The following is a 16,414-nucleotide window of genomic DNA, read 5'->3' on the forward strand; positions in this document are numbered from 1 at the left end:
CATTGAACAAATTTAATCATTTCTTTAAAACATGAACTCCCCAAAGACACCAAAAATGTAGTGAAATAGGCGGAAAAGGAGCTTCATGGCATCTTATATCTCTACCTAATAAAACAATCTTTTTTTTTTTTTTTTAAAGTACATTATGCAGACCCCTCAGCAGGACTGTGGGATAACCGGCACCTGTCAGGATAACCTTGCGCACAACCCCAGACATGGACACCTCTACCCTCTCCAACACTGTCCCGTGTCTTTTGGTTCTGAGTTACCAACCCCCAAGTTAAAGAAAAAGAGGAATCAATTTTCCTTCACAGAAGAAATGATTTTATTCCATTTGAAAAAAGTATAGGATACAGTTATTCATTCTTTGCCTGGCAAAAATCACTTCCCATAGGACTCTGAGCCCCGCCTGGTGAAGCCAATGGTGACAAATGGAACCCCGTGGCCCTCAGGGGAACAGTAAACATCTGGCTGCAAAAGCAATCCTACGATCAACATACTTTTTGTAGCAAAGGTTCCCAGGTTCATTTTATCCAGAAGACCATTTTGGTTTTGAAGAACATATTTTATTTTGAAGACACTTCAAATTTACTCCTGGAACCCAGGGCACATCACTTCTCAGAGAACTGGGAAGAAACGGGATCTCAAGCATTCTCCTACGCCACTCCCTACTCTGCAGTGAGATCTGACGCAAGTGCATCGACCACGCACGTTCACCTCCCCGGAGACAAACCCGAGGCGGAGCACCAGCCACCTCAGCCCATTCCCGCTCCTCAGTGGGACCCCGATGGGCTCCTGCCAAAGCAGGCGGTCACCGCATCCACCCTGCTCCACTGAAGGGCCACAGAGGCCAACCCATGCCCGCCTTGAACCTCCACCCTGGGCACCACTGTGAATGAATGGGAGAAGAGGGGCAAGCCCCTGGGGGACAGGCATCGGTCCCTCCCTCTATGGCTTTTCACAGCAAGGGGTCACCTCTATGTCCTGCATTAAGTGTTTGCTCTTTTAACATCTGAGCCACACTGTATATAGTGTTATTCACCAAACGGGATACACGGAGCCCTGGACTCAGCCTGTGGCTCTGGGATTCCTGAGAATGGAGTCAGGGAAGCGACCGGAAGCACCGGTTCTCCCTGCACCAGCTTCCAGGTGTGCGCAGGGGCTGCTGCTCGTGGCAATGCTGGACCAGCCACTGTCTGGCCTTATGTCACGGTGGGGCCTCCATGACGGGCACTCCATCTCCACTGGGCTCCCTCTAAGAAAGCCGGCCTGGGGAATCTAGTTAGTGAAGGCTGCGGGGCGCTCTCCAGGCGAAGCTGGGCCCAGCCCCAACGCTCTGCCGGAAGCACCGGCCGCACAGCAGCAGCTTCAAACACACCGCGTGTCGGACTAAGCAGCTCTAAAGGCGGTGAGCAGAGCTGCCGCTGACTCGACAGGACAGCGCCCGGGATGTAGGCTTCTGATTTCAGAGCGACAGGGCCTCCGAAAGGCTCACTGGCAAGGCAGGTATGAAGCCGGGTTTGTTACAACTGTCATCTGTCACGCTCTAACCACGGGGTGACGCTCACCACTGTTGGACAGCACCTTTGCCAGGGAGACACGAATCCCATTCGTCAGAGCCAGTCACCCATCCATAGCAGGCAGGGAACACTGCAAACAGCCAGGCGACCAAAGCCGTGCCCAGGAGTTCCCACTCCGGGGCCCAGTGCCAAGGCCATTCTTCTGCGCACAGCCAATTTTCGGACCCACAGTGTGTTACTGTGGAGACACACATGACCAGTCCACTGAATGCCTTCAGAAAAAGGGGCCATGTCACATGTCTCATCAATGTTTCTCCTGCCACCCCTTCCTGGACATAGGAGGCTGCAGGTGCTGGGCTGGGCTCCCCTGCCTTGGATTAGGCGAGGACAGCACCCTCACACTGCGGACGAGTGTTAGCTGAGAGCACACTGGTGGCTTCTGAAACATGTCCGTGTGCCGCAGAAGAGTAAATGCAGCCCTAGGAGAGGCCAGGGCCAGCGGAGGCACAGCGGGAGCCCGGTCGCCACCACTGGGCTGACTAGGAACAGCAGCAGCTAGTTCCCTCCCCAGGTGGTCTGCCTGAGCTGGCTGTCTGGAGAGGGGCTGGTTGGCACTGCAATCGCTAATTTGGGGGCTTGTCCTAGAACCGCACTCACTGCCATCGAGCCATTGGGGACAGCAGTTGTGTTCAAGCTACTAGGAACCTCTCCGGTAGCTCGTATTTTAAAATAGACTAAATAAAACACTGGCAAAACAATCCCAATGAGAAGCATGATAAGAACAGCATTCCACCACTGAATTCCACAGTCGGCACCGTTGGTCGGCGTCTTCGGAGGAGCCGGAAGTAGTGGCTGACCAGAGGTCTCCAAGCAGTAACTGTCACCGATAAAGATTTCTGATTGCACCACACGTTCAATATTCTGGTCAACGCCCTTAAAGAACTCCGTCAGGGGGCTGGATGGGGCACTGGCGCCCGTGGCTGCTCTGTCTTGGTCTGGCTGCCCCTCGAAGGTCTCTCTGGTCTCTGAGGATGGGCTCAGGAGGGGTCTGAGTTCTTTGTGGGTCTCTGTTAGGATCCCGTGGTTTTTCACAGGAATCTTAATAGATTTCAAAGCATATAAGTCTTGTTCTCTGATGAAGTTGTTGGCTTTCTTGATATCTGCAACCTACGGAAGCCATGAAGACAAACATCACGAGATACATCTAGCTCCTTAGAATTAACATTCAAAAAGTGGCTCTTAACCTTTCTGGAGGCTGGTCCAAGCCCAGCCTACCTGAGTATGATGGACACTGGGAAACTGCACCTACACATACATTAGTTCAGGGGAAAGGAGGTTGCTTTTTGGCTTTAATTCACCTTCAATGCAGAGCTTACTCATCAAAATGTCCCACAGATTTACAAGTTTGAACAATGTAAGATCAGTTTGGAAAAGGCTTTTTTATTTGTTTAAAGTGTGACTGCAGCAAAATGCTTTTAGGTGAAACCGCCATGGTGGTAAAAAGAATGCCTCTGCCCTTTCTACTTCTTTTAACTTTTGAGGCAACAGTGCCCCCATCTGGTGCCCTCCTCCCACATCAGAACCCAGTTCTGCAGCTGCGGTCCACAGGAGCACCCAGCAGACACGAAGCCCTCGCCAGCTGCAGACACCCAGAGCTCAGTTTACCAGTAACAACATCTTAAGGTGATCTTCCCACGTTTCCGTCTGCACAGGTGCTGCACAGCACGCAGCACTTCTATGATAATTAGGAACGTCAAGGGAATCACAAATCAAGTTGGAAGCCATGGGCTGAAATTTTCTACTCCAATATTAGGACTTGAGGAGAAAGGACCACCACTAGGAGTTTTATAAAGTAACAAAGTTCATGACAAACACTTCCCATAATCAGACCCTAAGATTTAAGAGGGGGTAGAGGGGCTGTAAGTCAAAGATAATGTTTGAAAGCCAACAGAGATGGCCTCTACGGTTTTAACTTATTAGGTCTACTTAGAGACTGTAAATACAGCTACCAGACTTTTCGATAGAGCCTTATTCAAATCAATAATCTCCACTATCCTAATTATTTAGCAACTGTTTTTGATCATCTAATTAAATTGGGGTGAAGGACACCTTTATGTCCTGGAACTCAAGCATAAGGTGCTTGAGACCGTTTTGTCTTAGTCCCTAACAAACTCACATAAATGTATTTACTTTCAACAGGAAAACTGGCCACTAATTGGATGCATTATACAGTCTTCAGGGATTCATTAAACATCACCATTCCAAGGAACTCACTGCATCTATTCAGGTCGTCTTTTTCAGCTCATGTTCTATAAACCAAACTGTATGCCTATAGAAGCTGATTTTAAGAATCAAATGTATAAATTCAGTACAATTCAGTCCCACTATGTGTTTCTAGAGACCAGCCTGTTTATTTCCCTGGGAAACATCACCACACCCTACACATGTGTTTAACCATTTAATCCTTGTTAGATACATGGCAGTCACTTTAAGGAGGAAAATATTTTTAAAATAAGTTGCTCAGGTAGCCTTAGAGAAAGTCACACAGAAAGTCGCAGCATAGTGTCAGTAACGCAAAACAAACAGTTTTAGACCAGGAGAAAATGCAGCAATTCTATAAATACTTTCCTACTTACTTTGCCATTGTTAATCACTCTGAATGCTAAAAACATAATTAGAGAGAAACAGGGTTACAGAGATACACAGATTACAAAGGCTAGATCATGCAGTTCCAAGGAGAAGGTAAAACTTTATCGATCAAATAAGTTACAACCAGTAAGAAGGGGTCAGGAAAAGAGAAGCAGCCAAAAAAAAAAAAAGCAAGTATACCAAAGATTAATTCTGCCTGATGTCTCTGGCCCCATTAAGTCTTAAATCAAGTGTGCTCAAGAGGAAAAAAAAAAAAGGTTGCAGAATCTCAGTTTGGAGGGACAGGGAAGAGTAGAAATATTTTGCAGAAAGGGAACAGCCCCACCACCTGAGATCCCTAACCCTCACTCTTGATGACCCCAGGCTTCAGAGCTGAAAGTACTTCCACCTGCCTTCCATCTCTGGCTAAACAGGGAAGGCCCTACTGCTGCATGAGGAGGCCTCTCGCAACCACCGTCTGGTCAGGAAGGGGCAGCGAGGGCTCCCACTCATCAGTGACATCCTCTACATGGACAGAGGCGGAGGGCAGGCGACACCTTCACCTGTGGGATGTCTTACTTTGCAGCCATACTGAAGAGCGAGCTTGTTGAGGCTGTCCTCCTGGGCCAGCTCCCGCTGCAGCATCACGATGCTCCCAGCTCCAGGCTGGGGAGGGTGGTGGGCACCCTTCTGGCGCTCCTTGCCCCGGGGCCGCAGAGCCATTCCGTGGGACTCTTCTTCAGAGGAGTCCCCTGAGTCCCCATCGCCATTTTCAAACACGTAAACTTGGCTGGTCGGAGTCCTACAGACCGTGGCTGGGCCTTGGAAGGTCTTGGTTAACACCGCCTTCTGCCTCATTTTCTTAACTGAAAACCAAACCCCAGGGTTAATTTGACACAAAGCATATCCATTCCTCTGACTGCAATACAGATAAGTATCTTAGAGATGACACCTTTTCCAAATCAGTGTAAATCTTCAAGAATTACCAGCAGTACAAAACAATGCATTTACGCTGAAACAGAAGGCGAGAGATAGGCAATAAAAACATCATTTTCACCCTAATTCCATTATTTTGCACACACAAAAAAACACACAAGATCCCCTCTTCGTCTTCATGCGCACCCTGTGACTCCCGAAAACCCCAAATGTAGAGAAAAACAACTGCTCTCCATGGTCACCCAGCAGTCAGGAAGTGGCTGGGATCCTTGCAGCGAGAATTAAGTCAGAACCGCTGTGCAAAACAAATTCTTGTTCAACTTGACCCATTTCAACGTCCCGTCACTAAGGCCCCTTGCTTAGAAGAGCTAAAAACCGAACACTCTGGTTTTTGAAACAGCTCACGTTATATACTACGGAGGGCAACTTGGGAACATTCCTGCCAACCTCAGAAACGCGTCCCGTTTCTCCCAAGTCCTTTTGCCTTCAGGACACCCCACGTCTGGTTTGTATTGTCACTTCCAGCCGAGTGCAAAAACCACAACAGCCCCCTTTCCCGGCTCCAAATGCTTCCCAATGGGTCCAGAAGTGAAACCTCACACATGGGGAATGACAGCCTCAAAGAGCGGGCATCCCGCCCTCGGGAGCCACGGAGGGCGGCCCGTCCGGGGCCAGCCGGGGCCCGCGACGACGCCCCTCCCCAGCCCCGCCCCCGCCCCGAGGGTCACCTGCGGCGGCCCGACCCTGGGGCCGCGCCCGCCCGGCCGCCCGAGCTCCGGGCCTGCGAGGGGCCCTGGAGGCTCCAGGCCTCAGTTTCCCGCACTGTCTCCTCCACGAAAGGAGAGGGGTCCCCAAACGGGAGCTGACACTAAACACGGGGAGCGGCCCGCCTCTGCGCTGACCGGACTCCAACTTGCCACAAGGCACGACCTCTGACCTCCAACCCCAACAACCTCGGGCCAGACCCTACGGCCGTGGTGGCCGCTCCTCCGGAGGCAGGAGGGTGGCCTGCCTCGGACCCCTTTCCCCCGCAGCAGGGCTAAGCCACCGCGTCGTAAGGGTCCGCTTAGCACCCCCAAACGGGTACCAGACCACCCCAGCGAGCCCCGGTACCTCAGCTCCCAGGATTCGCCGCGACCCGCCGCCTGGCTGCCGACACTGCTGCGCATGCCTATTGGCTGCTAATATCAGCAGGTCTTGTTGGGGCGGAACGCGAAGCAGCCAATGAAATCAGCGGTGGGCGGGCACTAAAACGAGTCTGGCTGTCCTGACAGGTCAGCACCGGACCTGCAGGGAGCGAGGCCCGTGCCTGGGGGCGGGGCCTGAGGAGGGGCGGGACGGGGGCGGGGTCCAGCTCTGGGACCTGACCCTCGCCCCGCCCTCCTGCCTGCCACAGGCTGTAATTCGCTGCAATGCCTCACTCCCAGCTTTCAGCTTTCTCACCTGTAAGTGGCCTTTGGCCCCGCCTCGTGTGTCAATCGCTTGTAACGAGGGGCGGTCCGTACGGTGGGCGTCACGGGCTGACCCCCAGCGCGAGGGCTTCTGTTGTTGGAGTTTGCTCCGCCCCGATCCATGCGAATAAAAAAGTCCACCCAGATAAACATTGAACACAACACGGACCAAAAAATTTTAATTTATCACATGTAGGCTGGCAAACGTTTAGAACTTCAATCCAAGAAAGACAACCCAGATTAAAAAGCAAAAACGGCAATTTGAGGAAGATAAATGTAACAAACACCACAAATGATTAAAATCCTTAAATGAAAGAGACCTCATCAAATTAATAAGACACCAAGACCACAGTAGATGAATGGATGAAGCACCCATCCCCTTTTTGTAGTATTTGGACACACCCTCTACCTTTCCCAGTGTCAGTTTACAAGGCACATGCTTCCTACCCGGTCCCTGGCTGTCACTGCCAGTTCATCACAGGGCCACAGACAGCTCATCCAGAGTATCCAAGACAGCCAGAACCAACCAACCAGTACAGGCAGGAAAGGTGACAATAATTTGCCACCTCTACTCCGGAAGTTGGTAGTCTTGGTCTGGTTTCTTAGACTGTGGGTTGTCCAGTAACTCAGGGAAACCCACTGGTCATCAGGGTTCAGCCTCCTACCCATAATAGAAAGAATAAAACCTCCTGAGCTCTTCCAAGTGTTGGTCAAGTCCTTGTTAGGAATTGGAAGAAGCATCGCTGTGAGCGTTGAAGCTCATAGCTCCAAAGACATCGCCAACTTCAAGAATTCATGGGATAGTGGTAGGGGAAAAAAAATGTTTAGGAAATATATTGCATTGGGCACAGTGCAAAACATCATTAAAAAGTTAAAGGACCTATGACCAATTGGGTAAAACTATTTGCCATCTTTGATATGTGAATAGTCTTAATATATAAAAAGCACTCGAATCTCAATAAGAAAAAACAAACACTCCGTAGAAAAATTGCCAAATGATGCAACTCATTCACTAAAGAAATACATGCAGGAAAAAAAAAAAAAGGCATTAACATGGCAGATGGTCAAATCAATGGAAACTCAGATAGCTGCAAGAAGCTGGAAAAAGTCTGACCTAAAAGGATTACGTGGCCTGTGATGGCAGATGGGTAAAGAATATTCTCGAGCTCTGCTGGTGGGATGTCAATTGGGACGTTGGTAGCCTTCTGCAGCAATAACTTAAAATGTGCATCTTCTTTGATTCTGTCTCCCACATTTATGAATTTACCAAGAAAATAATCAGGGAATGTAAGAGCATTTGCTGCAAAACTGTTCTTAATGGTGAGAAATGGAAGAAACCCCAAGTGGCCAGTAGTAAGGGATTTGGTTGAATTCACTGAGCTCATTTAGGGAATAAAGCACACTCATTTCAAATAATCTCGTAGAAGGATGTTTGGGAATAAAAGGCACTGTTTTGAAATTGCTAGAAAACAAGGGGAGGGAAAGATACCCCACAGCATCACCCCACATCCACCTGAGAGCTATAAAGAATGTTCTAGTGGTTATTCCTGGGTGACTTTAATTGCTTCATTGATGTACAATCGCACTTTTAACATTGTTTCTGCTGCACACATTTACATTGTTAGGAGGAGGGGGTGCACCCAGTGAAAGCCAGAGGTGCTGAAGTCAGATGTCCAACTTTGAATCCCTTAGGACGTATAGGAAAATTCTGTGGCCTCTGCAGCCTCACTTTTCTCATCTGTAAAATGGGATCTGAGATGGACACTGTTATTGTGAGGGTTAAAGAGGGTGCTGCTAACTGTCCAGCGCTGGGCAGGTACCTGGTAGACAGCCAGCATTGCAGGAAGGTGGGGCTATCATGATTACCATGACTACGTGACTACAGAAATGCATAAAAGTCAATTTTCATTAAAAAGTACTTTCTGGCCCTGAGCAGTTTGCTCAGTGGTTAGAGCCTCCAGCCTCGGTCAGGGGCATGGACCTGGGTTGTGGGCTTGATTCCCGGCCCCCATCACGGTTGTGTGGGAGGCAACCAATCAATGCGTGTCTCTCACATTGCCGTTTCTCTTTCTCTCTTCCTCCCTATCTCCCTCCAGATCTATCTGATGATAAACGCAAAAATGTCCTTGGGTGAGGATTTTTAAAGGAAAGTACCTTCTGGCCCTAACTTAGGTAGCTGGAGATGTTTTGTGGGGCTCTTTAGGGGCTCAGATCTGCTCTGATCTGGGAACAGGTTTTTCAGGTGAGTTTTAAGCCAGTTCATCAGCAGCTTTGGATTGTCCCTGGGGCCAGGGTGTGGGTAGGTGACCATGAACAGGAGCCTGATGAACCGGGCAGACTGTCCTAGGCAATGTCAGCAGGGGCCAACACCCTTCAGACCAGATGAGTACCCTCATGGGACACCCAACGCCCGGCCCCGAGCTCCCCAGTCACTGCAGGCTGACTTCTGCGTGAACCTCCGCTTCCTGCTTGGAGCCTGGGACTGCTCTGTCATCGCCACCTAGTGGGAACTCAGTCTCCAGTTGCGGTTTCCCTGGAGAGCCACCCCCAAGACCTTGGTGTATACAGCCAGGTGTTTAAAGGGTTCACGGGTACCTCTTAACATCTTCACATTGTCCCTCTCAGGAGCAAATCCTCAATGTCCCCCCACCCCCGCTTTCCAGTCACCTCGCTTTCTCTCCCATGCCAACCTTTAAACCCAGCTCTGACTTTCCTGGGCATGCCTGGGAATCCTGCCAGGTTCAGAGGGCCCAACTCAACACCTCCACTTCCCCGTCTCCTCCCCAGTTCCCTGGGATGGGGTGAGGACAGACCTCATTTATAATTTTACATGAATTACATGCTAAAATGGTACTATTTTAGATATATTAGGTTACAGAAAGTATTATTAAAATAAATTTCACATATGGAGTCTCTTATTCCTCTGCGTTAGACTCCCAGGAGTGGCCATCGCTCCGTTGAAGAGTCCATGTAAACCGGCAGGTTGCTTTCAGACAGATGCCACAACAATTTTCATTGCAGCAACACTCTTTAGAGAACCCCTTTCCCTGCAATACGTACTAATGCTTATTTTATTTTTATCAGTTTGCTAGGTATAAAATAACATGCTGTTTCTTAAATTTACATTTTTCTAACTACTAACAAGTTTGAGGACCTTTTTATGTGTGTTGATTGTTTACATTTGCTCCTCTGTGAATTGCTGTGTTAACTGGATTAGGGTCCGCTGTATATAGCAGAAAAGCCCAAAAGAGCAGAGGCTATTTTTGTTGTCCTCAGCCCTCATGTTCCAAGATGGCTGCCAGAGTGCCAGGCATCACATCCTCATTCCAAGCAGCAGAAGAGAGGCAGGCACAAAGGAGGGCAAACTCCCTCCCTTTATGAAAACTTCTTGGACATTACGCATAATACTTCAGCTGACATATATTGCATCAGAACTTGGTCACGTGGCTTCACCTAGCTGCAAGGAAGGCTGAGAAATTTAATTTTTGAGTTCCTACCCTGAGTAAAATCAGGAGTCTATTAATGAGAAGAATAAGAGTAGAGGGGGGATGGTAATTATAATAAGCAACTAGAAATCTCTGCTGTAACTGCTTTCCTTTTTGCCAATGTTTTCATTTGGTTATTTCTCCCTTTTTTTTCTTTCAATACTGTATTCGGTTGAACTATATGAAGTTGTTGATATTTTACTCTTTTGGCCAAACAAACAAACAAAAAAACCCCAGCAAATTCCATATGATGCGACCCAGTCGATATGGACTCTTTGCCTTTTTCTGTCTCCAGCACAACACATCTCTTTTTCCAAAGTTATGCTTGTACGTAGAATTTGTTGTGCCTTTTGCCACTCAAAAAACGTACCGTTTTTATAAAGTCAGATGTGCTTCCTTTTCTTTCATAGCTTTGGGGTTGCCTGTTTTGGCAGAGAACTTTTCATGTAGGTGTAATCTCCTATATTTTCTTCTTAGCATTTGAATTGTATTACTTTAAAAACAAAACATTTAAATCTTTCATTGTTCTGGAATCTATTTTTTTGCACATGGCGTGAAATTGGGTCCAGCTGGATAATCTTCCAGCTGGATGGCCCACGGTGCCAGAACCATTTATTAGGTAGCTCCTCCTTTTCCTGCTGAGTTGAAATTCCATCTTTGATAAACATGAAAATCATACTCACAATGGGATTTATTTGGGGACTGTTTTTGGGAAATGTCCACTTTTAAACTGGACTTGAAACTGCTGAGTTTCCTACCCTCCCCCTCTGCAAAAGGTGGCCGGTGTGGGGTTGGCGGCGCTCTGGAGAAGGGGGGATGTGAGGTGTGTGCTCTTTTTCCCAAGGCACCCACACTTTTCTTTTGGCACAACCTGATTCCAGGTCTTGGCCCGTGTCGTAGCTTTGCAACGAGCCCAATATCAGTTTGGGTGACGAATGGCCCATTGATGACCAGGCGACTGACACTTTCTAGTGAATCATGGTCTAGTTCCCCTTACGTGCTCTCCAGCAGCCGCTTCTGGGCTACATTGTGAGAGGATAAAAGTTGGGTCTTTCCCACCCCACCCACACCCACGTTGCTAGGACTACCAACTTGTGGCAACAACAAAATCCAAGGCCAAATGGCCTCACTGGTGAATGATATCAAATGTTTAAAGAATAAAGAATGCGATCTTTCACAGACGCTATCAGGACATAGAGGGAACCCCTCTTAGCTCATTCTGTGAGGTCAGTGGTACCCTGATACCAGGCCAGACAAAGACATCATAAGACAAGAAAACGACAAACCAATGATATTTATGAATATAGATGCAGAAATTCTCGACAAAATATTAGCAAACTGAATCCAGCAGCTTATAGGAAGGATTATATATCATGATACACTGAGATGGTCCCAGAAATCAGCATATAAAAGGTTGGTTCAACGTATGAAAATCAATCAATATAATACACTATATTAACAGAATAAAGACAAAACCACATGGCCCTGGACGGTTTGGCGCAGTGGTTAAAGCGTTGGCCTGTGGAGGACAGAGTCCGGAGTTCGATTTTAGCCAAAGGCACGTACCTCGGTTGCAGTTTGTCCCTGGCTCCAGTTGGGGCTGTGCGGGTGGCAACCAGTCGATGTTTCTCTCTCACATCATAAGCGAGAACATTGACTGGCTGCCTCCTGCACGCCCCCTACTGGGGATCGAGCCTGAAACTTGGGCATGTGCCCTGACTGGGAATTTAATCGAGACCTCTCAGTCCATGGGACGATGCACAATCCACTGAGCCACACCAGCTGGGCTCCAACTTAAAAATTTTTTTTCAGATATGAGCAATCTGATCTTATAATTTGTAAAGAAATTCAAGGGACCCAGAAGAGCCAAAACAAGTTTGAAATGCAAGGACAAGATTGGAGGGCTCACAATATCCCATTTCACCTCTTCCTACAAAGCTGCAGTAATCAAAATCGCCATAAGAATAAACATACAGCCCTAGCCAGTTTGGCTCAGCGGTTAGAGCATCGGCCTGCGGTCCAGAGAGACCCAGGTTCGGTTCCCGCTAAGGGCACGTACCTCGGTTGCAGTTTGTCCCCGGCTCTGAGTGGGCCTTGTAGGTGGCAGCCACTCGATGTGTACCTTTCCCATTGATGTCTCTCTCTCTCTCTCTCTCCCACTCTATCTGAACAAAAACTGGAAAAATGTTCTCGAGTGAGGATAAAAAAAAAAAAGAATAAACACCCAGATCAACGAACTAGAACTGACAGCCCAGAAAACCCTCACATTAAAGGGCAATTGGTTTTTGACAAGGATATCAAGATCATTCAATGATGCCCTGGCCGGTTTGGCTCAGTGGTTAGAACATTGGCCTGCAGTCCAGAGAGACCTGGGTTTGGTTCCCGCTAAGGGCATGTACCTCAGTTGCAGTTTGTCCCCGGCCCTGGTTGGTCGTGAGGGTGGCAGCCACTCGATGTGTCCCTTTCACGTCGATGTTTCTCTCTCTCTCTCTTCTTCTCTCTCACTCCCATTCTATCTGAATAAAAAAAAACCCAAAAATGAAAAAATGTCCTTGGGTGAGGATAACAAAAAAAAGATCATTCAATGGACATAAAAATAGTCTTTTTCACAAATCCTACAGGGACAACTGAATATTCAAATTAATTTTGCACCACTGTTGCATATAAACACATTAACTCAAAATGAATTAAAAAAAAAAAACTACATCTAAGAGCTAAAACTAAAACAACTGTAGAAGAACAAACAGGTTTGCAGATGTGTGACCGCGGACGAGGCTACGTTTTCTTGGATGTGACATGAAAAGCATAAGCTATCAAAGACAAAGAGACAAATTGGATTTCATCGCAAGTACAAACATTACACATGAAATCACACCATCAAGAAAGTGAAAAGACAACCCAGATGGTTGATGAAAATACTTGAAAAGCGTCTATCTGACAAGTGTCTAATATCCCGAATATATAAAGAATTCAACAATAAACAGGCAACCCACTTAAAAATGGATGAAGAATTTGATTAGACATTTCTCAAAATAAAAAAAAAAAGGACATAGAAATTAGCAATAAACACATGTAAAGATGTTTAAAATCACTGATGGCTATTTTGGGTTGAATGCACGACATCATAGATCAAAACAAAAACGGAAGAGGTGATTGAGGCTCTGGGTTACCGTATCTACATTTTTAGGAGGATTATTTTTTCTGCAGGCAGCTAGACTGGAGGCACAGAGCAAGGCGCCCGGCCGGCAGGGGGCGCTGTGACGTCACCCTGAGTCCAGCTAGCTGGGCACTCCTGGCCTTGGGCTTTTTCCCTCAAGAACAAACAGCTGGGAGGGGCCGAGTTTGAATTTAAAGTCCTGTCTCTTGGATGCCAAAGCTCATGGTTTTCTTACTGTCAATGGCCCAAGCTCAAGGTGCAAGGAGGGATGTTTGTGTTTGGACGGAGGCCCTCTTTCTGGCTTGCCCATCGCCCCCTTCTTGCTGTATTCTCACATGGTAGGACATTCTATACATACATGTACATATATGTACACATTTGCACATGCACATTAACCTCACCGTGAGGATCCCCCTCATGATCACCTCTAATTACCTCCAACAGCCCATTGAGGGTTAGGGTTCGAACATATGCATTCTAGACAGAGACACACGTTCCTTCCATAGCAACTGCCTTATATGAGCCTGTGCAGGTACCGTTACCAGGCCTCTACGTCTTCACGTGCATCCGCATACTTTGCCGCTGGCCTCCTCTGCCTTCGTGTTCATTCCTCTTCTCTGATGCGTCTTCTTTCAACAGTACCGGGCATCCTTTTGTTTCATCCTGCGGGCCTGTAGTTTCACTTCCTGCTGAGTTCTTCCACCTCCTCTCCCAGCCTTCATCCCCAGTGTACCCTGAAGGGACCGCTTTCTTGAGCTGCAGGAACGTCATCCACTTGAGGGAAAAGTGACCTTCCAAACACATCATGTGTTTTTACTTGTCTCTAGATGGCTGGGGCAGTACCATCTACCTTGTCTGTACCATTCTGGCCAACCGCACAGAGTTAGCCACCATTAAATAAAGCAGTTGTCCCCTTGAGCAGATACTAGGCTCAGGCAGGGATGCCGTAACACGGGGTGTACTTAGTAACGGGTTTCTGGTAGGAGGAGACCACCAGGGCTGGCCATTAACACCACATTATTCGGAGCCATTGTTCAAGAACTAATCAATCACGAATTAGAGTTTGAGCCACGTATAACTTATGTGTGGCATGGTGTCACTATTAATCATGTTCCAGAGCGCTGAGGAAAGACTGAAGTGAGCTAAAAGTTGAAGGTTTAAGGTTTCTTGAAACAAAGCTCATTCAATGATATTCATGAGTGGATGACGTACTGTGGTAACCAGTCCTTGGTATTAGTCCAGCTCCATTAGTGATCCCAGGGGCTCTAGAGCTGCCCAGCTGCTGAGCTTTCTGGAATACAGTGATTAGTATTCAGCATGTGTCTGGGGAGAAACCATACACAGCATATCTTGTGTTTTCAAAGCTCTAAATGGAGACCAAACGAGAAGGAGAGGTTTAAGATTTCCACATAAAATTCAAAAATTGTATTAGGCTGGGGAGAGGGGCCAGATTCCCTTGCAGTTGGGGACTTGGGTCCTCAGAGCCCCAGAGGACTGGAAACTGATCTCAACTTGACAGTCAACTTTGGAGGAGCAAGACACAGAGCAAGCCTGGAGTTGCATACTCCCAAAATTGCTTTTTAATGCTATTCGTCCGGCTACTATTATCATGAGCAAGCATAACACTGGCTACCATCTCTTTGGACCAAATGTGTACCAGGTTCTGTCTTAGGTGTTGTGTAGACATTAAGATAAATAGCTATGTAGCTTAAGATGACAAGACCACGTACCTGTGGTGTTGAGCACACACAAATTCCAGAGTTTAGAGGCTCATGGACCATCTTCCTGTTCCTCTTCTCTTAAATCCAGTCTGTTGGGCTGGGTTCTTCCCTGGCCCTGGATGAAAACTTCGGCTCATGCATTTTCTGGTCTCTCCTAGGTAACGAAAGCAACTCACCAGTCACCTTCTCAGTTCAATTTCAGTTGCAAACTAGGATCTTAATTCAGTAGTATCTAGTTCCATTAAGTGATGTCAACTTGGAACTCACTTCAAGTTGAAGCTACACTTCCTTCTCTGGCTTGGGCTGGAAACCGGCTTGGAGAAGGGGTCCATGATGAGCCTCTTTGAGTTTCCCCTACCATGGCCTTCTTCTGTGGGCTTGGGGAGGGTGGACAGGAAAAGGGAGCATCAAAGTCCTTACCTGCCAGGCACTGATGCAGTCATTGACTATATGCTTTCCTATTGCATTTTCATAGGTTGTTTGGAGATACACACCCATCGCCCCACCATCCCATCATCTGCTGGGATCGCTCACCTGCAAGGTTCAAGTGAGAGACGTGTTTTCCTCCACTGTGGCCGAGGCTCCTTCTTCAGCGCCCGGGACACTGGCCAATCACAGCTGGACTCTTGTTGGGGCCCTCCCACAATAGTCTTCTCCGACAGGACCCAAGCCCCACCCCTGACTCTCTCACAGCGCGCACGTTGAGCACGCTCTGGACGTGCAGGCTGGTCCTGGCACAGCTGCGCCGCCTGTGTCCTGCCATCGAAGCATCTACACAGCCTGGTTCTGGATGAAAACCTTGGCCCATGAATTTTTTGGTCTCTCCTAGGTAATGGCAGCAATTCACCGGTTCACTTTCTCAGGTCGATTTCAGAGGCAAACTATGATCTTCATTCAGTAACGGTTCCGTGAAGTGATCTCAACTCTGAACTTATTTCAGATTGATACTGCCTGTCCTTCTTTGGCTTGGGGCTGGAAACCTACCTGGGGCGGGGGTCCATGATGAGCCTCTCTCATCCACATGCGAAGTCCTGAGCCACACTGTGACTATATTTGGAGACAAGGCCTATAAGGAGGTAAGTAAGGTTAAATGAGGTCGTAGGGATGTGGTCCTGATCCAACAGGATTAGTGTCCTTATAGGATGAGACAGTGGGAGGCACCACCCCCCTGTCTCCATCAGCAGAGCAGGGGTGAGGTTACTGGCACACCGACAGCTCTCCCCGAGCCCTCCTTCCATCATCATTGCTTTTATTTTTATGTTTTCCTTTATTGATTTTAGAGAGAGAGGAAGGAAGAGGGAGAGATAGGTAGAAACATCAATGAGAGAGAACATCGATTGGCCGCCTTCTGCATGCCCCCCACTGGGGATCGGGCCCACAACCTGGACATGTGCCCTGACCAGGAATCGAACAGGTCACCTCTTGGTGCATGGGTTGATACCCAACCACTGAGCCACACCGGCCGGACCATCACTGATGCTTTTAGATCCATGAAGTGGGTGACGGGTTTCAGAGA

General features: G+C 47.9%; 1 protein-coding gene across 2 annotated transcripts; it reads right to left on the reverse strand.

Annotated features, from left to right (window-relative positions):
* Window positions 1-374: 374 nt before the first annotated feature.
* LYSMD4 (LysM domain containing 4) lies at window positions 375-6,243 on the reverse strand. Of its 2 annotated transcripts, XM_036278124.1 has the most exons (3): window positions 6,198-6,243; window positions 4,728-5,014; window positions 375-2,687 (listed from the first exon to the last, which is right to left on the reverse strand). In XM_036278124.1, the coding sequence occupies exons 2-3, from the start codon at window positions 5,004-5,006 to the stop codon at window positions 2,076-2,078; spliced, it is 891 nt and encodes a 296-aa protein (XP_036134017.1). In that variant the 5' UTR covers window positions 5,007-5,014; window positions 6,198-6,243; the 3' UTR covers window positions 375-2,075. The 2 variants fall into 2 exon arrangements, with proteins under 2 accessions (XP_036134017.1, XP_036134018.1); XM_036278125.1 differs by lacking the exon at window positions 6,198-6,243 and having other exon boundaries at window positions 4,728-5,721.
* Between the last annotated feature and the right edge of the window lie 10,171 nt (window positions 6,244-16,414).

Source organism: Molossus molossus, unplaced genomic scaffold (genome assembly GCF_014108415.1).
Source record: "Molossus molossus isolate mMolMol1 unplaced genomic scaffold, mMolMol1.p scaffold_m16_p_24, whole genome shotgun sequence".
NCBI classification, from domain to species: Eukaryota; Metazoa; Chordata; class Mammalia; order Chiroptera; family Molossidae; genus Molossus; species Molossus molossus.